Genomic DNA, 26,999 nt, shown 5'->3' on the forward strand with positions numbered 1-26,999 from the left:
CTCATGAAGATGTTGTGGGGGGAAAAAGCACAAAGTAGAAATAAAAGAACAAACTACTGGAAAGGGAACAGGTAAAGGGGAGTAAAGACTGGAAGGCTTGCAAGGAAAAAAATACAGTTGATATATAAGGATAAATGAGAAAAACTTAACCCGAAGACTTGGGTGAGGGCTGGAGGGTTGGTAGTGAACTGGCACTTGTTACTCATGCAAAGGATCCAAGTCCAACTTGCAACAAGAATGTGGCAGCTCACAGGGGCCTCTTTTAACCTCCATAGGCTCCAGGCATGTGTGTGGTACACGCACAAATAGTCAAGCAAAACACTCATGCACAGAAAACAACAAAACAAACTTTAAATTTTTCAAAAGAATGCAAGTTAAAAATAGGAAAGTCAACCAAAAGCAATCAAACAGATGCATAATCAACTAGAATCAGAATTATATATACATCTATACACACAGACACACATATATACATATATACACATATATATTTATATTAAACTAATTGAAGAGAGGTCCATACATTCAAGAGTATACAGCAAGCATCACAGAGAGTCAGATGCAGGACTTTCCACCATGAAAGACCCTTGTAGAAAGTTAATGAGTTTACAAATGAACAGACAGAAAACATCACTTATGCAGAAAGGGGAGGAGGTGAGTAATTGTGTTACCCAGATACATAGGTGCAGTACGAAATAACAAAATGTAATCAATGAGAGATGGCGTGATTTACACATTTTCTTCCTCTAATAATATTCAGGTATAAACGTATTTTAGTATTTCAAAATAGAATGAGCATTATCTTGAAAAAAAAAAAAACCCACAACATTTAAAACACCATATGAGGGGGTGAAATTGTTGAGGATCATTAATGGAAAGCCAAGGTTATTTTATACAGTTTTATTCATTTTGTGTTTGGTTTCTTTCTTTATTTATTTTGCCACAAGGTTTCTCTGTATAGTCCTGTCTGTTTTGGAACTTCATCTTTGACCAGGCTTGACTGAATTCAGGGATCTGCCTGGCTCTGCCTTGTGAGTACAGGGATTAAAGGTATGCACCACACTCAGCATATAGTTTTATTTTCCTTCAATTGTCTTTAGTCTACTCTGTTACATGATTTGGAGATGGCTGAGTAGAGAAGGACAGGGAGAGGGAGGGGGAAGACCTAATTTGTATCTCTGACTCTGTCTGGATACAGACATAACATTCCAAGCTGCTTCAAATATCACAAGACCATCATCCCCTTCTGTAAGGGTTAATCCATATGAGCCCATGCATCACCTGGCCAGAGCATCCTTGGGGAAAGGTGATACTCGTAAATCAATGATAAGAAGATTGAAGGAGCAACCATTCCCTTAGTAAGTGCTGTAGGTATAGACCCCAAAGCCCTAGGTCTGCGTAGTTACTTAGAGACCTCACTGCTAACCTGCCCATTTCTTTCTGTGAGTTCTCAAAGGGAGCATAATGTTTCACATTCCCTTCATCAGATACTGGCCAAAATCTGAAGCCTGCTGGACTTGACACTGAAAGTCCTCCTTCTCCTTGAAGACTACCCTGCACAAACTTCCGTAGCTGAACCTGCCTGCTTTCCTGGCCTCTACCAGAGCCAAGGCTTGCTCTTTGCCTTTTCTATCTCCTTCCTCCTGGCAGCTTACCTCCAAGGTTGCTCTTCTCATACATATTCTCCTAAATTTTCCTTGAGTTCCTTAGTCCATTTTCAATTTTTTTTTTTTATCAGCAAGACTAAGAACCAGCAAACAGGATATCCCATAATGATAAAAGATATCAAAGATAAATGATAGATGCTTAAAAAGATGAAAATGCTGATTATGTATACTACATATTGTATTTTAACAAGTAATTTGTAACATTACACTAAACAGGAAAAAAAAAAAAGTACATTTGAAAGAGAAAACAACATGCAACTTAACAATAACCACAAGAGGGAGCACCTATATCATTTATAAATTCACAAAAAACCCAGTAGAGGCAAACTAAAGATGAATCTTTCCTGTAGTGGGCCAACTCCCGCTGGCCAGTTCTACCTGTTAATAGTGCCGAAGCCCTCAGTGTAAACACAAAAGAGGATCCACACGTGCGCTCAGGCCGACCGTTACCACTAACCCCCCCCCAAAAAACTCTCCACAGCCCTACCACTGCACAGACCCCTGGTTCCAGGCCCTAACAACTTGGAGGCTGGGGACTGCTTTCCCTGTGCTCACCCTATAGGAGGAGTGGAAGGGATGGCCACTGGGCAGGAACTCAGACTGAACTCTCCCAGTCTTAGTTTCCAAAGCAGGGGGTGAGGGGCAGGGCGGGGAGCTCTGGAGAACACTGAAGAGGACAGTTTTCTAAAGAAATCAGACTCCTTAATTACAGTATATCAAGGTGACTAAACCAAAGCAGCTCCTCTTCTCAGTCTTTGATTTTGTTCATTTGCTTGCTTGGACTTCTTATCAGTGTGCAGGTTTGTGTGAATGTGTTTTCTTCCTCTGGCTCAGCTTCCCACTTCCTAACCAGAGCTGTAAGGAGAAATACTGCTGTATTTACTTACATCTGACCATCCCCGAGTCACTGCCATGGGATCTTCTGGCCTGGGGAACTGAGCTCAGGTCTATATCCCTCTCCTGCAATCCCTTATCCTGTTACCAGTGTTTCAAACACCTTTTATAAAATGTGCTAAACATAAATAATCTCTGATCTTGGGCATGTGGGTCCCTTTAAGCACCTGGATAAAGACAGAGGCTCAGGGATAGCTGGTGGCAGATGTACTACAAAAGATGCAGGAACAATGCTCTCTTTCTAAAGTCCCCGTGGACAGGCTCTGTCTGTAATAGAAGACATGCACGGTGCCCACAGAACATTCCTACACTGCATCACTTCTAAAATATGGAAGGAGGTGTGGGAAGAGGTTACACAGAGAATCCCACAGATGCCTCAGCCATCTGCCTTGGCAGGAACTAAAATCTGAGAGCCTCTGCCTGTACAGCCCACCTGCCTGAGATGGCAGCCTGGCCAGCATTTCCTCAAAGAACTTGACCCTAGCCTGGTCCACCAAGGGAAATGCCAAAAGAGATGCCACTGCATGTGCAGAAGGTTATTATTATTTTAAGAGAGAAAACACCAAAGAACAGTTTCATAAGATTAACTCTGGGGTCTTCGTCACGATTCATGGAGCAGATGAAAAAAATGGGAGGCATTTTACCATGAAGTGACTCGATTAGAGCAAACATCGAATGTGAAGGACAGTGAGGAAGAAACAAGGCATCAGAAGGGATGGGAAAGGAGAGCTACACGTGCTGGCCCAACCGGTAAATGAAGACTCAATGGAAAGTGGCACAGAGGCAAGTCTGGAAAGCAGGGGAGCATGGCAAACAGGAAGGGACGTGTGACTGAAATGAGAATCACGTGGAAATAGATCACAGAGTCAGGAGAAGGAGGAGGAGGAGGAAGGGAAGAAGGAGGAGGAGGAAAAGAAGAAGAAGGCAACAGCAACAACAACACAGGAAGAGAACTTTATGTAACCAAAGTAGATGGTGACCTGCAACAGAGAGACAAAACACACAAAGACACGGTTTAACAAAATGACACTCAAGTGGACAAATAGGAATTTCAATAAATAGTTTTCATTTCTTTTTAGAGCAGGTGTTTAGGACAGATGTATCACTAAACCACAGCCATGATTAACTCTGATATGCACACATCTTTGGACTACTGCAATTTTGCAGTGTCCTGCACTCTGCATGTCATGAGTCCTAAGAACCATGCAATTTTGAAAGACAGTGGTGGATAAAGTTTGCGGAGAATTTTGTGCCTCCATTCTTAGATAGTAAACAATGAGATAAGAATGGAACCTGGTGAAGCTTTATGCTACATTATCTCTTTTTTGTCTCCACTAATACTCAATAGCTCATTGGATACCACTTTTGAAAAAAATACTAGGAAAAAGTATGACCCTATATGTATATGACACAGTCCAAGATAATTCTTTCAATTGAGCTTGTCTATAGGTGCATTTAATTCTCGGCATATGATTGTATACAGAACTATACAATACTTTAAATTATTGTCTGCATGTATTGATTTAAACCCATTAAATTCACAACACCAGACTGTTTTTCTTTTTATTATTATAGTAGCATGTGAATGTGTGTGTGTATGTGTAATATATGTACACATGGGTATCATGGAAAATGGGGGTGCATATGAAGGATGAAAGAGGACATCAGGTGACCTGACTTATCACTCTCCACCTAATTTCCTTGAAACAGGCTCTCTCACTGAACTTGGAACTAGATTGGCAGTCAGAAAGTCCGAAAAACTGTTCTGTCTCCAACTTCCATGGCACTAGGGTTAAAGACAAATGGATGACCACATCTTGCTTTTAACAAGAGTGATGGTATATAAACTTGGGTCCCTATGCTTGTGGAGGAAGTGTTCTTGCTTCCTGAGCCAACTGTCCAGATACCTTGATTAATCTTTGCTAATCAATTTTCTTCAATGGCTAGTCCAAGAGATGTTATTATCCAAAACTCATCGTCAGGACTTGGAATGTTGCCTAGCACCCCCAAGGTCCTTGGTTCAGTTTTCAGCATTGAAAAAAAAATGTTTGGTAATTTTATCTTGAAAGAATCTCTGATAGTAATGGCTTGAATTTCCATCCCAAATTTTTTGAAGTGACCGGCACACTTACATACGTTCTATTTTAATTACAAGACCCTGAGGTCCAGGCAAGTGCAGCCTGTATTGCAAAAAGAAATGGATGGTTTATGTGTCACTAAGACAGACAAAACTACTTTCACTTATTTCCCCCTGAAAACCTGTCAGAAGCAGCCTACATCCACCTGTGCTACTCAACAAATACAGCCATCTTCTAGTACAGAACTTTTAGGCATTTTCCATCCCACTAAAACCTGATAGCCATATACAAAGTCTAAATGATGTCTATGTATTCAGAAAGTGTTATCGGACTCTAAGAAATACTAAGTGGTGTGCTTCTAACATAGTGTGTAATGCAAATAATGGATATTATGATGGGGTCCAGATACTAAGTCCTAGAAATTTAACTGCTATAGTACAATTTAAGTGATTTTTGGTTTGTTCTTTATCTTCTGACATGCATACATGTTACTATTTGTTTTCAGTACTTCAAATCCAGTTAGCATAATGCTATCAATACTGAAGATCAGCATTTAGGACAAGGAACATTCAGTAGACCTTTTGTGAATGTATTTTTGAAAAGTAAGTTTTACTCTAAGAATACATTTTAAATGAGACTTTATACCAAAGGCCTTCTGTGTTAGTTCTACTTATTAAACATTTATAGAGCCATATAAACTTCAATCCCTGAGCAAGATAAGCCATTATGACTCTTGCACTGCTGCAAGACTAATCCAGAAATAATGGAAATGATACAAATTAAAACCTAATAACCAATAAATTTGTATTAACTAAATATTGTAACAATACTATAGAAAGACAAAAAAGTTAAAATGTCATAATATGATCAGAGAGATAAAAATGCAATTATAAACTATCCCAATAATGGCAAATATAACAATTTAAAAAAAAAAAAAAGTTTATTCTCGGATCCAGAGAACTCATCTACCAAATTCCAGGTTAGCCTTTAGCAAATGGAATACTACAGAGCTTTGTTCCAAAAGCAATTCAGTACTGCTGAAGTCCAAACACCAGCAGCCACAAAGGCCACAGAATGTAAACTATAACTTATTCCAGCCCCTGGATTGTTTTTATAAGTAGCAGCTAATTGAAACCCAACATGCCCACTTTTTTAATGTGTTGCTAGGTTCACTTTCTTGAGACAACAGCAGTGTTAAGCAACTGTAACAGATTGAATAGACCCAAGGCTGGAAATATTTACTACCTTTCAGTTTATAGAAAACATTTGCTGACCTCTTACGCTCCAACATGGTTGTGCAAGCACTGTGTCTCTTTGTCTTATTCTGCAGGGCATGTATTATGAAAATAACTATGTTTTGCTCTTGATTATAGAAAGATTAAAACAAACACAATGGACAGGAGTAAGATTAATCCCCATGGAGCAAAAAATCAACCTCAGCAATTACCAGTCCAAGCCCCATCTTGTTGTGTGCTGATTTTGAAAAGGGATCTAAAGTATTACATTACTCAAACTTAGTATTTCTCTATGTGGTTGACTTGGCTGTGTTGTTTGTTATCCAAAAATTATTTCCTGTAACCCTAGGGATATAAATTTCACCTCCCATCGCCCCCCCATTGACATTAGGACTAGCATATTTAGCATATCAGTGGTTTGCACAGTAAAATGTGGAGATGAACTAAGTCACTTCAGGACAACTGGATTGAGAGGCTAAGACTGGCTGGTCATTTCCTTTTTCTACAGTTTACACAATGTATAAAACATTCCTCACCAGTATCAACCATCAGATAAAGGAAGCTAGGCTTCAGCTGTTGTTCACTAATGAAAAGCACACAGAATAAATTTGAAATAGGCATGATTAGAGAAACCACAGCTATCTTGGGGTTATTGCTAATATATAAGTCAATGTGTGTAGAATGTAGGTTATGGTGTAATGCAGTGACTCCATAAATACATTTTAAGAGTTAAATTTTACCAATATGTTAGAAAAAAAGCTAGGGATACAAAGATATAGAGGATTTCTCCTGTGAAGATGCTATATACATGCCTTCACCTATTTCCCCTCAAATACAATAAACATTGTTGTATATAAAAAAAAGGCACTTAGACAGCCAAGGCTACACAGAGAAACCCTGTCTCAAAAAACAAAAATAATAATTGTTGTGGGATAATTGTACACCATGTGAAGATGTTTTGTTGTGATTGGTTTAATAAAGAGCTCAATGGCCAATAGCTAGGCAAGAGGTATAGGCGGGACTTCCAGGCATAGAGAGAATGGTGGGAAGAAGGAAGTCAAAGTAGCCAATGGGACATGGAAAGAAAACAGGAGCTACAAGATGGAAGAGAGGAAATGCAATGTGGCAGTGTGGATTGCTGTAAATGGGTTAGGTTATAAGAGCCTATAGACAACAAAAGAATGGAAAATTAAAAAAGAATTTGGTATTATACATAAATCTGAAATTATAGGTAAAATCAATTGGTCCCACAAATGGAACAAAATGAAAGGGGCATTTGAATATCCCTGTAACTGCTAAAGATATTAACATTTGGGAGGACAGGACAAAAATATTAAAAATTTTTCAATAGAAAATCTGAGTGATAATATGGTTTTACTTAGTGAACTATAACACACATATTTAAAAATTCAAATCTAGAAATTTATTTGGGATTTGGGTGGTGAGCCCTCCCAAAGACCAAAACTTTAAAAAGTAAAAGCAATACCAATAAATAAGTAAATAAACATCTATTACATCTCTTATGGATAGAAATAGAAAAGTTAGTGATAAAGTATTAGTAGAGAAGGTTGGTGCTGATGGGCACACACCTTTAATCCCAGTACTCAGGAGACTCAGGGGGCAGAGGTAGGCAGATCTCCATGAGTTCAAGACCAACCTGGTCTACAAAGCTAGCTTCAAGACAGCCAGAGGAAACCTGTGTCTAAAAACTGATTATACATGCATACATATATACATACATACATACATACATATTGTAGAAATTATATATAATTAAAAAGTAAAATTTGCCCTGGGATGCAAGGTTGGCTCAATATTTGAAAATAAAGTAAGAAAATTAATTTTCACCATTTATTTTAAACAGGATCTTGCTACATAGCCTTAGGTAGCCTAATACTCATTGCATCAAATTTGAGGCAATCCTCCTGCCTACCTCTTTGGGATGATGACAATATAGCCATAAATCACTAACCTAGCTACAACTTATTCAAATTAATCACTACCCTTATTCAAATTAATCAAGACATTCTAAGCAGTTAAGTCAAGCCAAAAATGAAAGTTAACGACAAAAGAATACTTTAAAAAGACACAAAACTCTCAGTATTTACCAAAGACACAATCATCTACCTGGCAACCACCCAAAGGTCTGAAACAATAAGTTCAATAAGTAAAAAAATAAGGTCAATAAGTTCACAAGGTACAAAATCAAATATAAAATGTATTATGATTCTAGCCATTAAAACCAACATAGCCACTAAAATTTAAAGTACAATACTACCTAAGTAATCCCTTCAAAAGACAAAAGAAATAGTTTTGTATGAGTCTAACAAAGCATGCTCATTGCGTTCATGCTGCAGCTAAGACACTGACAGAAAACTATTTAAAAGATTTCATTAGTTTGTTCTTTATTGCAGTGATAAAGAAGCCACACCCCAAAACAAAGTGAGGGAGAAAATGGGTTTACTTCACTTTACAGTTTGTAATTCACCATGAAGGGAAATCTGGGAAGGAACTCAAGACAAGACCGTAGAGGCAGGAACTGAAGCAGAGGCCAGGAAGGAGTAATGCTTACCATGTTGCTTTTTATGGCTTGCTCTGTTACTTTCTCATGTCCCCATCCCCATGACAAGTTGCTAACTACATACAGTGGGCTGTGATATAATTTGAAAAAGCAGCAGGCAAAGGAAAGATGCCGTGCCACAGAGCTTGGGTGGAGGGTTTCTTTTCTTTTTTTTTTTTTAAATTGGGGAAAAGAAAACGATAAAGTGGGGAGGAGAGAGGGAAGAGCAGCCTATGGGGACAGGAGCAGCAGAAGAGAGAAGCAGAGTGAGAGTGAGAGAGAGAAGAGAGAGAAGAGAGAGAGATAAGAAAGGAGAGGTGGGAGGAGAGAGAGAGGAAGAGGAGAGAGAGAATGATGGCAGGTGGGCAGGGCCCTTTTAAAAGAGAACATAGTGAATATACACAGGTGGTGCTCTTAGTGGCTGCAGCTGAGGCCATATCCTGTCAGAACCCCAGTACAGGCAAGTACAGATGCCTGAATACTAGCATGCTTCCCACTTCAGTCATTAACCAAGAAAATGGCTCCACAGACTTGCCTACAAGTCTGACTGAGGCATCTTCTCAATTGAAGAGCCCCCTCCCCCATTCACGATAGAGCAAAACATGTGTGTAATAATTAGTATGAACTTAACCAAGAAGGTACAAGACCTCAACAATGAAAACATGAAATATCAAATAAAGAAACTTAAGAATACACTAGAAGATAGAAAATCCTCCCATGGTCACAAATCAGCAGAAATGATATTGCAAAAATGGCTATATTTCCAAAAACCAATCTACAGATTCAATCCATTTCTCCTCAAATTCCTATCACAATTTTCATCAAAACAGAGAAATCAATTCCAAGATTTATTATAGAAACACAAAAGACTCTGCATTGTCAAAGTAAAACTGAGAAAAATAACAAAGTCAGAGATATAGTTGATTAAATTATGAGACAGGAATTATGAAAATGAAAACAGCACTATACTGGTGCAAAAAAAAAAAATAGACACATAAATGGAACAAAGGACCCAGAAATAAATCCATACAGTCACAGCCACTTGGGTTTTAGCCACATTGCCAAAAACATACAATGGACAATACTTTTCAATAAAATGTGCTGGGAAAATTGAATAACCATGTGCAAATGAATGAAACTAGACCCTAATTTCTTGGTGTGCACAAAGGATGCATTCAAAATTTGAAATTGTCAGAAGAAACTAGAGGAAACACTTTAAGGTATAGGTATAAATGTGGGTTCTCTGTAAAGAACTCAGAGTTGACACATGGGAATTCAGGAAATTCTGCACAGCAAAGGACACAATCAATGAATCATGGAACAGCCTACAGAATGGGTGAAAATTCCTGTCAACTTCACATCTGACAGGTGGTGACCTTCTAGACTAGATAACAAACGCAAAAAAGTAAATTCAAGACTCCAAACAATCCAGTCAATATATGAGCTAATGAAACAGCTGTGGCTCACAAGACAGAACACACTTTAAAACCTGTTCAACAACCTTGTTTGCCAAGGAAATGCAAATTAAAGTTTCACTGAGAATCCATCTTTCCCTGGACACAATGTCTAGCCATTAAGATAAGAAATAACAAATGGTGGTAAGGGTGAAGAAAGGGAACTCTTACATACTGCTTGGGAGAATGTAGATAAGTCATTGGAAGTTCCTCACAAAAATAAAAGTAGTACTACAACATGACCCAGCTATGCCACTCCTGGACATATACTCTAAATATTCTGGAACAATTCACCACAGTAATATATACCCAGCCACAGATATTACAGTATTGTTTTTAAGAACAAGTTACAGAGTCAGCCCAAGCATTTGTCAACAGAAGATGGATAAAATATGGTATGCATGCACAGTGGAGACATACGTTCTAATTTTTGTTACAATTACTTGTGTGTGTATGTGTGTGTGTGTGTGTGTGTGTGTGTGTGTGTGTGTGTGTGTGTGTGTATGGGTACAGGCATGGCATGATGTAAGTTGTGGAGTCAATTCTTTCTACTGGCCATGTGGATTTTAGGGGTGGAACTCGGGTCATCACCTTTATCTGCTGAACTATTTCACCAGCCCATAGTAGAGTTTTATTCAGTCACAAACAAGCATTAACTAGAACATTTATAACCAGAATCACAAAGTGTAGTAAGAACATAGTAAACAAAGTTTGATTAAATAAATTGACTATAAAGTTAAGTAACATAAAAATAAATATTCCATAGGCCTGTCTCTATTATTAGCAAAGATAACCAACATATATTAAAAGTAAAACATGTTTGTATTCATAGGACTAGCCACTTGTTTTTATTCAAAGTGGATTTTAAGTACATATGGGCAGTATGTATATGAATGTGGTGTAATAATGAATAAGTTAGTGAAGAGTGTCTGAGGGTTCAAGGGCATCAGTAATGACTATACACTGTGCTGTAATTATTTTCAAACACATGAACCTTTAAAAAGACTAAATAATTTTAAGTTAATAGTGGATAACCTACATAATGCTATCTTAAGATATACTTCCTTTTGATTCTATTTTTATTAGTTTATCATTTTTCTGAAAATCTTAGAAAACCCCATTACAATGTCTAAAAGCAGAGCATGAAGATTGTCTACCAAAAACTCAGTATTCGATTGTGTTGTAGGTAGACCCAATTATCTGAGCTACACTAGGTAATTCTTCTCTTATGTCTTAACAGGAAACCTAAGAGACCTATCTAATCTTTACTAATGTGGTGGTTTCAAAATGTTTGGCCATACTTTGGGGAGGTGTGAAGACCAAGTTGCTTCTATGAAAAGCAAATACAATCTATGGGAAAGTTTTTATGTTGTATTATAACTACCATTGCTAATAACAAACAAACACCTGGCAGCTATTTTAATTATCATGCCTCATAATTCTTTGATCCTACTTTTTTTGAGGAGAACATCACAAAGAAAACATATTTATCTTTGAGATTTGGTTTGAAATGAAAGCTAAAAACTTCAAATAATGAGTCTTAATTACATGTACTTATGATTTACTGCAGTAACTTAATGGAATTACTAAGATTCAGTGAATCTGTCCTATTCCCCAGCATCAATTTCAATACTTTTAGACTCTATATAGGTTTTCCAAAATCTTCTAAGATGTATATTGATACTTATATGTAAAATGATGTAGTGTAAAATGTATGTGTATGATCTCAACATTTCAGATGCAATAATTGAAGTGCAAGTTGTGTCATTTATTAAAATCTGAATAACATATAAGTATTGTGCTGGAATTTGAATTTTAAAAAGTCTAGCTCCAAATGCCACACTCTTATCTAAACTGCCATGCACATTGTTTGTATGCAAATATGATGAATAGAGGATTGTAATCTTCCCCATTTGATTATCCTAAGAAAATGAATCTGTGAACGTATACTGTACAAGTCTGTATGCGGCTTTGCATCTCTACTCCCCATCAGGCACAGTCTTAACCATGAGGTTATTATCACAAAAACTTTTGGTTGAACGGATCAAGGTGGGGTCACAGACCTGTCACACAGTGCACAAACAGAACTTCTGCTTGAACATGATCAGTGTGATTCATTTAAAGTGTAATAGTATTAAAAATAAAACAGAAAAGCACATTAACAGTAATGTTGACCAGTTTGTGCACTTTTAAGGGGCCAGACTATGAAAGTAGAGTTTCCTCTTTTTTTTTTTTTTTTTTTTTTTTTTCCTTGCCACAAACCACACTTTTACCAATCTTTCTGAGGAAGCTAAAAAAAACAAAAGACCTATCTTTAACTCTCAAGCATTCTTTATGCTCAGACACAGCTATTAGGCTACACATCACTTGAAGGTCACATCAGACATCACCTAAATAAAAAAAATAATAATAATGCTTCATTATAGCACCCCTCAGTGAAGTCAGTATTTTATCCCATATTTATGGCAAATGCCAAAACCGGTTTAAAGCATTTTCATAGTATTCTGAATTTGCTTCTCTTTGTAGCATCCTTTTTCACACTGTAAAGTTTGAGATCTAAAACATTACTAATAAAGTCATTCATGAACAAAAAGTTTTGCTCAAATTACGAGAGAAAATTTTAGTTCCACACACACACACAAGCTTTGGCTAGTATGATCTGAGAATCCCAGCATCAGTCTGAACTTACAGACCAGGGAACTCCATTTTCATGCTTGTCTCTCTCTCTCTCTCTCTCTCTCTCTCTCTCTCTCTCTCTCTCTTTTTTTTATTGATTTCACTTCTTTGTATTTTCCTCTCCCAGGTTACTATTTTAGTAAGAGGAAATTTGTTCGATGCTGTCAAAGGTCTAAATAATCAACAGCATGGGAGGTAGAATATTTGCTGAACAAAATGACCACTGAGTTATCAAATACACAGTGAATAGATGCTTCCTATAGATACCTCTAAGAAGGCCTGTTCCTCCATGGTGGATAAGAACTTGGCAATATAAAAGGAAGCATTAAATGAAAATAATTACCTAGAGTAGTTATTACTAGATACCCCAAGTTTTTGTTTCACCTGAAGCATTTACTAACCCTGAAAAGTTAGAGTTAGCCCTTTTATTACGTTATTACATTTAAACTGAAAGCATTTGTTTCATTACATCATGTAATGCATTTCATTACATGCAGTCTCACTCCTACTAGATATAAGAAAAATCATAATGAGTCCCATCATCAAAGAAGGAACCTTCACGATCAAACAAAATCATAGCGCTTTATGGTGAGATAGTGTTTATGACTTACTAAAGCTTGCCTGAGGATTCAGGAAGCATAGTCAGCCACAGGCCAGAGAAGCCAGGCGCACACCTTTAATCCCAGCAACCAGGAGCTAGGAGGTGGTGGTACACACCTTAATCCTAGGACTCAGGATTAAGAGTGGACAGATCTCTGTGAGTGCAAGGCCACCCAGATCTACACAAGAGTGAATCAGTCTAACAGAGAATTATAGCTCACACCTTTAATCCCAACATTAGGGAAGTATGTAAGACAGAAGCAAGATCTCAGAGAGGAATTCATTCTCCAGCCACAGTGAGCAGAGGCAGCAGGTTGGTGAGGAGTACGTGTGTGGATCAGCCCTTTCAGCCTGAGTGAGAGGGGGTGAGAAGTAGTGACTGACTGCTTTGCTTTTCTGATATTCAGCTTGAACCCCAATATCTGACTCTGGGTCTTTTAGTTTTTCATTTTACAAAATGTTGGTTGCTTTTTAAATAATAGCTTTGTTACTCATTAGCTAAGATAACAGTTTACCCAACATAACTCAAAAAGCCAGGCATGGCTCAAGCTTTAATCACAGCACTCGGGAGGCAGAGGTAGACAGATCTCTGTGAGTTAGAGGCCAACCTGGTCTACAGAATGAGTTCCAGGACAGCCAGGGCTACCCAGAGAAACCTTGTGTCAAAACAAACAAACAAAACCCACAAATGAACAAAAGGCATGGTGCATATCTTTAATCCCAGCATTCCAGAGGCAAAAGCAGATGGATCTCTGAGTCTTGGGCCAGCCTGATCTACAAAAGAGTTCCAGGAAAGTCCGGGCTTCATCAGAAATAAGTGTCTAGCTGTGTGGTGGTCCACGTCTATAATTAGAAAGGTAGAAAGACTCGAGTTCAAGGTCATCCTCAGTTACATAGAGTTCAAAGCCAGGTTTGACTTTGCCACAAAATCCAACATCAAAAGTGAATGCCTATACTTGAAGTGAAAAGATAAGTTGTAAACAGGGTCATATATTAGTTATTTGGAAATTGTTTATGACACTTGGCCATCTTCAGATCAATAAGTTCAAAATGTAATCCCCAGGAGTATTTATTTCTCTTTAAAACTTTATTTTTTTAATCCAATAACAATAGCCAAAACTCATCTCCATTCAAAGTTAATCACCTCCAACCTTTATGGCCCTATAAAAATCTCCAGGTGAGAAAGATTATCTTCCTCCCGGACCTCCTTTGCAGTACAGGACAGTAGGAAGCCATGCTGATCTGATCCCTGCCTTCTACCTTTGCTGACTCTCACACTCCTGTTATTCTCACACCTGTAGAAATTTTACATGCTACTCTATCTTTCATATTTTGTTTTCATCTACTTACTGACTATATTGCATTACTTTCATCTCCTCAGAGAGATTAACTCATCTGAAGTGATTTCCCTCAAGTTAAAAATCACAACTATTTCCTCAGTATTCACTTCAAATGAAACTACAGGGTGATTTTGGTTAATAAAATAAGTTCTCATGCTTTTCATGTTACTTTATACTAAGGTCTTTTTGTTGTTGCGGATATATTTTAGAATTTTTGTTCTTTTTTTTTGGAGACTGGGTTTCTCTGAGTGCTGGAAATAAAGGCTTGTGCCACCACTGCCCAGCTACATTATGGGATTTTAGTGTTTATTTTTGTTTTAAAACAGGGTCTCTCATGTATTCCAGGCTGCTGCATGAATTGCTATGGAGCCTGAAGACAAACTTGAACTTCTGATCCTCTGGCCTCTTCCTCCCAGAGCTCAGAGTGCAGTGTGTGGCACCATGCCCAGTTTATTCTCTGCTGGGAACTGACTTTGGGCCGCTACAGTGGTAGAAAAGAGTTCCATCCAGCTCCGTTTCTTACACATTACATCACTTATGAACAAACTGTCTTTGGGCTTCTAACTTCCAACATAATCTGTTTTCCTTTTGCCACTTAAATCTCCAGTTTTCTTTCTACATTTCTCAGAGTTAGGCAAATGATCCAGATTTTTCCAGGTGTCCATGTTTGTGGAAGTGAGTTGACTTATTTGAACACAGAGATTGTGATTTTTTTTTTAATATGATACTTGGCTCTTTGAATTATGGAAGACAGGATGGAGACACAGTTAGGTTGGCAGAGTGCTAGCTAATCACACACAAGGCCCTAATTCTCCATACCAGAGTCCCAAGTGGTAGCACATGTCTGTAATTCCAAAACTCCAGGTGAGTGCAAGTGAATCAGAATTTCCAGGTCATCCTTGGCTCTACACAGTTTAAGGCCAATCAGAGCTACATGATAATCTGTCTTGAAGAAAGAAATTGTTTAAATCCAGGAAAGGAAAATTTAAATAATCCAATATCTAATACACTAGAAACAACAAACATAAAAATCTTTAAAGAAAATAGATCATTACAGGTAGGTTAATTTTAGTAGCTGTTCACCATTAATAAAATCATCATGAAGTTATGGCATCATTTGCTATAAAATTCATGACAGTAACAGAAAAGGTATTTATGAGTCCAACATCCATTCTGGGTTCAAATGCATAGCTTTTCTCAGACACTAAATCCAATTTTACTCCTGTATCCTATGTTAATTGAAAGCTTTTTCTCTCTCTAGCTCTCTGCCTCTGCTGTGCACATGCCATAATGATATGCTTGCCGAGCAAAACAAAAAAGTTTCACAAAATTCAAAACAGTAGCTACGTAGCAGGTAAGCATGTTTATCTATATTAACAGTGTGAAGGGTAACCAACACAATCCCTGCCAAAAGCCAAAGTGGTACTACAAAATTTAGCATAAGGAAACCTTTCTGGTAGTGTTTGTACTCCAAGGACCGGCTTGTGCTTTTTTAGGCTAGCATGCTTAAGTATATACACTGAACACTGAATGTAAGTATTTCCTCCTGCAGTTAAAAATTCTTAATTTCCACTGCCGACTCAGTTTTAATTAGTCTTATTCACTCTAGGACACAGTCCCAGGTGGTCAAGTCAAACACAAAGGGGTCAGCCTACCTGGCCTCCACTCTGCATGTTCACCTCTCAGCACATTTCACCCTGGTGGTGACTGTGTTGGCCACAACTGACCATTTCTGAAACCCTCATCTTTTCCCTCTAGCCTGAAAAACATCTTTGATGGTTGTTGCAACATTTTCCATCTACCATCACTATAGCCTCTTCTGTTTACCCTTCAGCTGTCTTTGTTTAGTTGCTAGTTATGTATCCTTCCCCAAATAACAAATGAAATAAAACGTTTCCCTGTTGTTTTTCCAACTTCTGTGATTATAGACATGTGGCACCTGGTCCAGATTCTCCACTGCTGTTACTTAGTACTATGTGTACTCCATGTAAACAATATTTATTACAGACATGGCAGCAAAACAAAAAAGCAAGCTAACGTTTCCTCTTCCCATGGTCTACTGAGTCTGGTCTACTAAACTGCTGGAAAATATCCACAAGAGCAACAAGAAGCTTGCATTCTACACGATTATCACCGAACTTCTCTGTGTCAGTAATCATCTCAGCCTCAGCTCTGAGCCATTTCTTTCCATACCCCACAAATGCCTTTATTTGAAGATGCTCCCCTTTGGTATATCAAGAGTTCAGTTTGGCTGTAGCTTTCAAGGTGTGCTCCACCTGAGATACTCCATGAAAAGCACCAAGACAGAGCTCAGGCTTCGTAGAAGAGGTATTTACTTTTTACTTTGTAACACTTGAGGCTTGGCAATGAAGCTCCTTTAAGAACAAGAAAGTTAGCCGGTCACACGCTCTTAGTCTCAGCTCTCGAGAGGCAGAAGCAGGTGACTCTCTAAGTTTGAGGACAGCCTGGTACATAGATGGAGTTCTAGGACATCCAGGGCTACACAGAGAAACCCTGTCTAAAAACACAAACCAACCAACAAATAAATGAACAAGAACATTCCTACACAAAGAATCACAGGAAACTAAACAAAGTTAAGAGTAGGAAAATAGTCCTCTCAATTGCTTATCCAAAACTAAATGGTCTGCTTTGAAAACATGCATACAAGTAACAGTATACTGATTGAGACAATTCCTAAAGGTAACTATATATTTGTGTGTGTGTGTGTGTGTGTATAATAGTTAATTAAAAAAGAGGCCATAAATTTAGGAGAGAATAAAAAGAGTATATAGAAAGTTTTGGATGGAGGAAAAGGAAAGGAGAAATGCTTTAATTATTATAATATCAAAAAAATATTAAAATCAAACAAAAGTATATATGCATACAGACCCCCCCCAAAAAAAAAACAAGAAATGCATGCAGTTAAACTACCTGCAGCAGTAAGGTCCAAACACTACAAACATAAGTACATTTATCCTAACATGGAATCAGGAGTCTATGTTCTTCTGAGGCAGATTAGCTTGAATGTTCTGTGCTATTTAGATTTCAAGGTGTGACAGGACAACCTATGCTGCAATGTGCGTCTTGTTCCTGAATCTACCCCTAGTGAAATTATGCAGCTGGCCTTATGCAATGTTGCCCAATGTCAGATACTCTCCTAGGATCCATAGTAAGTACTCATTGCACTGACGGTATCTTCTCCTATCTTATTTGTCTTAAAGTTTTCATATTTTAAATGCATCTTCTCTTCATCCATATGTGTACATTTCCCATTTTTATGTCTAAGTGAAGTATTCTTATATAATAAGTGTACTCCTAAAACCAAGAGCATAACACAAACTTTTCATTGAGAATGCCATCTTATTATTATCTTAAAATTAGGAAATCAGTCTTGGGAAACATTAAAATTTTTATATTTTTAACACACACACACACACACACACACACCACTCTAGGACTGGTCATCAAATCCACTGAAATTTAAGTTACAGATGGTGATGAGATACCACGTAGGTGTGCTTGGAACCAAACCCAGGTCCTCTGCAAGAGTAACAAATGTTCTTAAACACTGTGACAACTCCAGCCTGCTTTAATAGTATTTTTAATGTTAACACAAAAATATTGAAATCGCAACTTTAAAGGAAGAATGCCTAAGCAATAGAGAGATGGCTCCGTGGTTCAAAGCAATGGCCAGTCTTCCAGACGAACCAGATTCAACTGCAAACACCCACAAAGGCAGTTTACAACTCTAGTTTATAACTCTAGCTCCAGGGAAATTCAATGGGACACGCAAGCAGGCAAAACACCAATGCCCATAAAATAAAAACAAATCAATTTTTAAAACTTAAAACGAAAAAAAAATGTGTATAGTACCACATCTCGCTTTCTCTATTCTCTCTCCAGGTCTTTCCCACATTTTCCTAATCCCTAGAGGCCTCTCAGTGTTAGTTACTGCCAGTCCCAGAAAGGACATAAAACTGTTAAGGTGAACTTCCACAGGTCACAAGCACATTCCTCTGGCTCTAGTGCAATTGTTTTATCATTAAAAATGATTGGGGGAAAAAGGCCTCGTTAAACTTCCTTCTAAGGTTTTGAATAATGGACTTTGTTTCCTCGGGGCAACATGGTCTACAGGTCACTGTGACGTTGTGTGACCAAACTAGAGCCAAAGAAAAAAAACTAGGCTTCAGTTCAGAGACTAATTCACCTGTCCTGTCTCAAACCAGGAATGCCCTGCACACAGAGCTGGAATCACTCACTGCAAATAACACGGGTACAAAAGAAAATCGGCAAGGCCGGAATCTAGCGAGCTCAACACCTGCAAGAGTCTGTATTTGGGGAGGTAAGACTCAGTGAGTCACAAACCCGGAGGGCCGCTGGTGTGACAAATGGCATGCAGCCGGTGGGTCTCTGCAGTCTCCTACACGATGCAATTCAGCCAAAGCAGCAGAGGAGACTCTAGACCTTACTTTACTGTACCCATGTCAATGAACCTGTTTTCATGTGATTGTGGAGACTAAGGCAAACAAAACACAACAAAGGCTTACCTTCAAAGAGGGATCCCAATTCATATCTTCCACTAAAAAAGTGTGGCAAGGCAAACACCAGTGCCCCCAATCCTATCATAAAGGATGCAAAGGCAAGCCAGCGGGGTTTGTGGCCCCTCTCGCCAAAGAACGATACAAATAAAGATAGCACGCAAAAGGAGATGTCATAGCTGGATGATATCAAGCCAGTCAGTGAGCTCTTCATTTCATAGCGCTTCTCAATGGTGGAAATGCTAATATTTACTAGGCCATTTACTACAATACCTAGAAAAGAGCAAATGCATTGTTTTAGCTTCAGCATTCATACAATTAGCGATGGAAAGCACAGGGGGGGTGTTCTATTGTTCTTTTGCTATTTTTAAATGTGCCAATTTAAAAAAAAAAAAAAGTCTCAAATCTCAAAGTCAGGCAGTCCAAGCATGTTTCCTCCAAACTCATCTCGATTTTTCTAATGTAAAATTGCATGCTTTCATGTGTTCTACAAAAGCAATGTTGAATGACCATAATTTATCTGAACTCACTGAATTGTTTAATTTACAAATGAAAGCCAGACTGGTAACGTCCTATACAACCGGTTTGCTAGAGAACTCTTAAGTTCAGCACGCTCTACAAAACTCTCTGGGAAGAGGACAACAAGAACAAGTGGTCACTGAGGACCTCCTTAGTTTCTGACATACCACCTGTCTGTAACTACAGCTCACTCGGAGCTAGTTTCAAGAAGAGGAAGTAGAACTCTCAAATCTGTTTTTCCCCCCCAACACTTTCACAAACATTAAAAATAAACAAAAACTAAGTATCATTTTGATCACTAACATTCTAAAACATGTAAAATATAGAAGGCAAGGCTGCATACAGTCTACCTGCCAGTTTGTAAAAAACTTAATAAAGGATTAGTAGGGAAAGAAGGATGCATGTCCAGTGTTGACCAATTTTAAGATGCCTGTCTAGATATAGGTTAGATGCACAGATGCCTGTCCATGTATAGGTCAGATCCACAGGACAGAAATGTGGCAATAAGCTAAAACCTAAACATGATGACAGTTTTAGTTAAGTGTATTATTATTTTCATTATTAAGTTGAATATAAACATTTTATAATAACTATAGTCAGTCTTGTTGTTTTATCAACACAGAAAATGAAAGTATATTTTAACATAATTGGTATAACAACAGCTTTCAATGTCCTAAAATTGTGGTTGTTTGTGACTTTTGCTTCTCTTTAACACTATAAACTAATTGGTAATTTGGAGATTGTAAAATGACATGTGTAAAGCACCTAGAAATGACATTTACAAGGAAGTAGTTACCTGATAACATGAAATTCTTCCCATGCAAACATGGTTGGGCTAGGGTGTGGTGGTGCACACCTTTAATCCCAGAATTTAGGAGACGGAGGCAGGTGGATCTCTGTGAGTTCCTGGAGACCCTGCCTGGTCTCCAAAACAAAATAAAAATTAGTCACTAGCAATCATTGCTTTTACAGTAAGCCTTCATTTTTCAAATATGTGGAAGATAGTCTTTAACCCTATGAATCCCAAATTCTAGGCCCTACACATTCCAAGAGCACTGAATTTTTATCAGCTCAGAAAGAATGTGGACTATGCCTCACCTTTGTAATGTGCAAGGAGAGGAGGCTAGGCAAGATACCCACTGCCTTTGAGAAATGTCTGTTAAACTCCTTCCTCAATCTGTTTTTCCTTCCTAATCAAATGTCTATTAATATATATATGGACTTCCCAAGGGTAGTGAGGTGCACAGCAGTACGCTTTTGGCCACTGAAATAAAAACCTTGCTATAAATCAATATACTGGGCTATTTTCTTCTATTTTTCTTAAACCAGAGACATTTTTCTCTGAGAGCACCAATTCTATCTGATAATAACTTTAACAGTATTGTATATTGGATATAAAGTTGTCAGGGTAACAGAGAAATCGCAGAGCAGAATTTAAGGTAAAACACAAGATAGATTTTACTGTTTAGTTCTACGCTGCTATAGCAATGATGCACTAGCTTCAGATAACTACACCCAAGACATAATTAGAAAGAGAACTGGAGGGATAAGAAAGGTGGGAAGGAAAATAACCACAGCACAAATCCCCGGAAAGGAGCTGAAATCTACTCAGGATCAGCAAATATTTACTCAGCACCCAGAGGGTGAAAAGAAAGGATCACTAAGTTCCTTGAAATAGAAAGAAAATAAGAACAGAAGACAGGAGACTTCAGCCTAGTTTTTTATTAATTAAGCAAAGAACAATTTCCAGTAACTCTTCACTATCTCTCAGGTTGCATTCCTTCCAACCAGTCCTTGACTGTTACAAAATAGTTATGACTCAATTAGTGCCAAAATGTCTACATAGGAAATTCAGCTTAACTTTCAAACTACCCCACCTTCTGCCCACCCCTCCTCAGTTTATCTCTTTAGACTAACTTCCCATTCATTCCATTCCTTCCCTTGGAGGCAAACCAGCTTCATTCAACTTCTTCCTTTCTGCTTCCCCCTTCTACCACGCCTCTCACTCAGCGAGACTCGGTTCAAATTGCAAACTCCTGGGGGAATAAATCTAGGTTTAATCTCTTAGTCCCAAGAGGACTGCAAAGAGATCCTAGAACAAACAGACACTCGGTAACTCCTGTGGCCGAAGAGCTAATAAAGGTTCACCTTTCTGGGCTGGAGGCTTTTTCTCATTTAGTCACTGGGCTGCACTTGTGCCCACATTCTCAATTATACAGAAAATAAAAGTATCTACATGTAATCTATGTTACATAAAATCAGTGCACTCACATTTGCAAAACTCTTAATCCTTCCTCCATAAAAAAACCAAATAAACAAACCCCCTCCTAGCTCCCAGTGGGCAGAAGAGTTTTAAAATGCAGACCAGTCTTCCCAAAGGACGGTTCTCATAATCTTCCCTAGGGGAATCTACTCTGATAAATTGAGGCAGAAGACAAAATAGCAACCTAGCATGCCGGGTCTTAAATGATGCTATCTAAAAGGGAAGCTGGAAGTAGTGGACACGAGCCAGAAAGGACTTCTTTAAGTTCCAAGCCCCAGGGGTGGGGGTTGGGGGGTTACCTAGTGTCACCTTAACTACAGGGTCAATCTGGAGGGTTCCCCTGCACCTGCCTCCTCCTCTTCTCCAGTTCGACCCCACCCAACCACCAGCTCAGCCAAAGCCCACAGAAGCTGGCGCCGGACTTTACCTTGAGTGAGGGCCAAGAGGCAGTAATGAAGCAGAAAGCCTTGTGGTGTGTTGCAAAGCTGGAGACACCCGGGGTGGAAGTCCCTCCACCCGCATGGTCCCTCCTCTAGCTCGCACAGCTGTGATCCTGGCGGTTCATCAGGAGCTGGAGGAGTTGAAAAAGGCAGAGGTGGCTCCATTGACTTCTGGGGCTCCTCAGATTCCCGAGGCTGAGAATCCTCATTCTGGTTCCTGGAGGTCGCAGCAGAGACCTCCACCTGGGACGGCGAAGCAGACGCGCGGCGTGGGGTGTCCGGACTGGAAGGGACAAAAGCGGGGTTCTCGATTCCTTTTGCGCCGTGCATGGTCAAGAGGGGTTCTCTGGACTCCGGTGTCAAAAAAAGCAAAAGGCTGGTTCCTTTCCTGGCTCCGCCTCTGGGCAGGTGACAGCGCCCTAGGGCCAGATCAGTCTCCGCCTCCCGGCCCTCCCCCTCTGGCACATCGTGGCCACCGCGGCCGCCCGTACACTCCTGGTGCTCCTGGTCCTCCTCATCTGGAGGTGCCGGCGCTGCTCTCCGCCACACCCGTCGCAGCAAGTGACAACCTTAAGGATCTGCGTGGGCGTGCGCCACAGCCTCCGCCAGGTGAGGAGAGAAGGCGGCAGTATCGTGGCTGCGAGGGTGGCACTATCGTGGATCTCGATGCAGTGCTCTTTTCCCGGAGCCCAGGGGCCAGTGACTATTTAAATAGAGACTGAAGGAGTTTGCGGACCATCGCTCCCCCTGGGCGTGTATATGAAAGCTGCAAACACAGTTGCGTCAGGAGACCTTTCAGGAAAACCTGCTTCTACTTTCTCTTTTGTTGCTTATCGAAACAAGAATCCTGTCCTCCAAGAATCAGGGCCGCCCTCAGGTATAATAGTTTGAATTCCATCAACACTGTAATGGGACTTTCATCTGCCAGCCTTCCTGCAAACAAATCCTTCTGTATTACTGCCCACATAGGCAAAGCTATGGCCGCCTTTTTGATTTTAGTTTCTCCAAACTGAAGGAATAATAAAACTTAAAATTAAGTCACACTGGCATTCTCTGGACAGCGTATTGCAAATCTAAAATGGAAAAATGATCATCATGCAAATAATGCATGTATGTGAAGCAAGCAAACAAACAAACAAAAAACCGGTTGGAAGACATGAATATTGTTGCATGATTGACAGTAATTCCAAACTATTTATTCATTATTTCATTGATCATCAGAAAAATTTATTTCCTGTGTACTAAAGACTGTTGCATTCAGTAGGAGCACACCAGCCAAGACAAAATGGCAAATACCACAAAAGTTGTGGTGCTCATATTCCAATAGGAAGCAATCCCTAGTAATACGTACACCGAGCCCTACACAATACTACGATAAATGAGCTCTTGTGAAGTCTTAGTTTTGATTGTACATGCTGTACTGAGTGGGCTGAGACACTGAGATGTAAGCTTGATATATTACTTTGAACATTCAAAAAAAAAAAAAAAAAAAGTCCACATTGTCATTAGCCCTGGAGGAGAGCAGAGATAAGAACTGTTGTGTCCCGTTACTGGTCCTTAAATAAGTGTAATTACTACGGTCACACATTGAAGAATCTGTGCCCTAGGGAGACTCAAAAGCCCTCCCAAGGCAGCATGCTGACAACAGGCCTAATATCGGAGGGGACCTGAACTCAGTTCTCCCACTTTGGACTTCACATTATCTGTCCTTTAGCTACCTCAGCCTACTTGTGATGGTTAGATTATTGCATTAGCCATTCCCAAAGATCAAAAGCAACACTTAGCCCAGTGTAGTGCCATACACTCTTAGTCCTAATACTTGGGGTACAGAGGCAGGCAGATGTCTTGAGTTCAAGGGTATCGTGATCTACATAGTCAGTTTTGGGACTGCTGGAGCTACATAGAGAGAGAGCCTGTCTCAAAAACAAACAAAAACCACATGCTTCTCTGATAAGAGATTTCAAACATAAGAAGCTGTGGATGTTCAGATTCTGGGGGAGTTACCTATGCTATGTAATCCCCTGAGCCTAAATGAATTGAATTTAAAATGGATCTCAGTATAAATAGAAATCAGAATGTGAAGTAATTCACCTACCCAGAAAAGCTGGATTGAGGAGGTTTGGTTAACTACAGCAATGGTTAAATTTGAATGAAAAGATTCAAAGTATCCTACTCCAGTCAGAGTAGTAGCAACAGTACAGGTTTAGACTTAAACTAAGGACTCCTCATTCTCACAGTGTTTATCAGGGGAAGTTTGCTCAAAGACTAGCAAAAGTGTTGTTTCTTCATCTTGAATACACATTGGTGTTTCTAAAAGTGTTACCAACATCATTTTCCTGTTACATTATATTCTTTGTGTTGCAAGGTTGGGGGGAAGGAGATTGAAGTGTGCTGTAAAGATGAAAAATGCTTTCTATTATAAGCAAGCATCTTGGTTATGGGGTGCCCTCACAGCAAAAGAAGAGTAACTAAGACAATATAGGAGTATTTTGCCTGTATGTATGTATGTATGTATGTATGTATGTATGTATGTATGTATGTGTATTACATGTGTTACTGACACTCCCAGTGAGTATGAGAGTCTCTGTAACTGGAGAACTGGAGTTAAGCACAGTTTTAAGCTAATATGTGGACACTTGAAAGCAAAACCAGGTCCTTTGCAAGAACAGCAAGTGATCTCAGTCTGGGCCAACTCTCCAGCCTCTCCACCCAAATTATTACAACAGAATTGTGTGCATGTGTGTCTGGGTCTGTATGTGTTTCTCTGTGTGTATGTGTTCATCTCTATGTGTCTAGCATCAGGCACTAAACTTAATATTTTGTGAATTCTAGTACAACGTCCTAAAATTTTCATATCATACAGTATCTCCCCACATTTTCCAGGTTAGCTTTGAATTTGGAATCATTCTGCCTTGGCCTCCAGAGTTTCTGGGATTACAGAGTCATGTGTACTCTCCCAGCACCATGGAGTCTTATACTAACTAAACAAAGACAAGGAAGTAGCCTAAGTGCTCACAGTATCCTTCATTTATCTCTTCCATTTAAGTATTTCATACAATGTATAATTGAAGACAGTGAAACAAAGATATTGGTGTTTATCTACATAATTTTAATACTATAATTGCAGAGATATGTTTATATTAAGAAGAATTCAGTTATATATTTTTTAAATGTTTGCTTGTCTTCAGGGCTAAACATTTGATGTATTCTCTTCTGTGAAAGACTGTTTCTTCTGCATTTGGTGTATTCTCTTCTGTGAAAGAAAGACTGTTTCTTCTGCTCTCAGCATTCCTTAGTTGCCTGTAGTTCTTTGTGCAGAATTGAGGCCTTGTGGGTGTGCCTCCGTCCACTTTGGCATGTCTATTGTTGTCCTTGTTCAGCTCATGTTTAGACAGTATTGTTGGTGAGACTTTATAGGCCTAGCTTCTGACATTACTAGCAGTCTTGCCGCAAACTCCCCGATCCTCTCTTACAATCTCTCCAACTCCTTTTCCATTGTTCCCTGAGCCTCAGGTACAAGGGTTCTTTTGTAGACTTAATACTGCAATAGCACAGAGACATAGTTATATTTAAAAAAAAACTGTAATTTTAAAAAGTTTTCTTGTTGAAGTGTGTGTGTGTGTGTGTGTGTGTGCGTGTGTAAGCGATTGAAGAAAAAGAGGTCATGAATTTGAAAGAAGGAAAGAGGGTTTCATGGGAGTGTTTGGAGGGAAGAGAGGGAAAGGAGAAATGATGTAATTATATTGATCTCAAAAATAAATAATTATAAATTTTTCTTTATCTTTGAAGATTTCATACACATAGGAGAATGAAATATGATCATATCTACTCTTCCCCCCTCCAAATCACCATATGCCCTCCATAATAACTTTTGTCCCAAGCCTGTCTTTATTTTTCTCTCTAACTCACTAAGTCCTTTAATGCTACCCACCATAGAACCTTTGACCTTATCCTCAAATGAGAATGTTTACTCACTCCAAAAACAGTCATCAACTGCCAATTGCTACTCAGAAATTACACGAGGCTGGCTTGATTTTGTGGAGCTCTTGTAGGTTCATGAGGGTGAAAGCCACATCATGCCCATGAGAAAATTTCACAGCACACGTCCCTATTTTTTCTGCCTCTTGGGCTGTGATATTTCCTGATCTGTGATGCACGCTTGTGGGGAGGAATTAAAGTTGGTGTCCTGTTTAAGGCTATGTGTCCAGAGTCTTGTTCTCAGCACATTGACCAGTCATGCATCACTCCATTGACTGTTGCCCACTGCCGAAGCTCTTTGGAAGGGTGAGAACAGGTGAGATCTGTGGGTATGAACATAAGGGTTTAAGAGGTAATTGGACATCATGTCTGTTTAACAGAGCAACAAGCTTTAACAATTGCAAGCTCTACCAAGCCATGGGCTTGTGACCAGGGTTACATTAAGCGTCTTCCCTACTCTATACCATTCTGAGCAACAAAAATATTAAGAATGACTCCATTGACTAGAGAGACAATATTAAAACAAAAAGAATTGTTGCAACTTACTACATGAATCTGACTAAACAAACTATTATACTTTATGAAGGAAATATGGTGGTAAAATTAACTCAGACCAAGCTGAGTTGGCAAAATACAACAACTGGCTTTTTTTGAGCAAAACAACTTCTAGGTGGCTTCTCTCATCCCAGAGATGAGGTTAGAGAATGTGGGCCCACAAAGGCAGGGAGACTTTATTAGTTGCAGGTGAGGGGTGATG

At 39.1% G+C, this 26,999-nt stretch overlaps 1 protein-coding gene across 1 annotated transcript in view; it reads right to left on the reverse strand.

The window, feature by feature from the left end:
* The window catches only part of Slco4c1 (solute carrier organic anion transporter family member 4C1), a 49,353-nt gene extending 26,734 nt beyond the window's left edge, over nucleotides 1–22,619 (reverse strand). Inside the window, exons 1-2 of the mRNA XM_051190859.1 lie at nucleotides 22,252–22,619; nucleotides 19,052–19,315 (exon numbers count right to left, since the gene is read on the reverse strand). Of these exons, the coding sequence (XP_051046816.1) occupies nucleotides 19,052–19,315; nucleotides 22,252–22,594 (607 nt within the window). The 5' untranslated portion in view covers nucleotides 22,595–22,619. The remainder of the gene's footprint in view (nucleotides 1–19,051; nucleotides 19,316–22,251) is intronic.
* Between the last annotated feature and the right edge of the window lie 4,380 nt (nucleotides 22,620–26,999).

Source organism: Phodopus roborovskii, unplaced genomic scaffold (assembly GCF_943737965.1).
Source record: "Phodopus roborovskii unplaced genomic scaffold, PHOROB, whole genome shotgun sequence".
In the NCBI taxonomy this organism is placed as follows: Eukaryota; Metazoa; Chordata; class Mammalia; order Rodentia; family Cricetidae; genus Phodopus; species Phodopus roborovskii.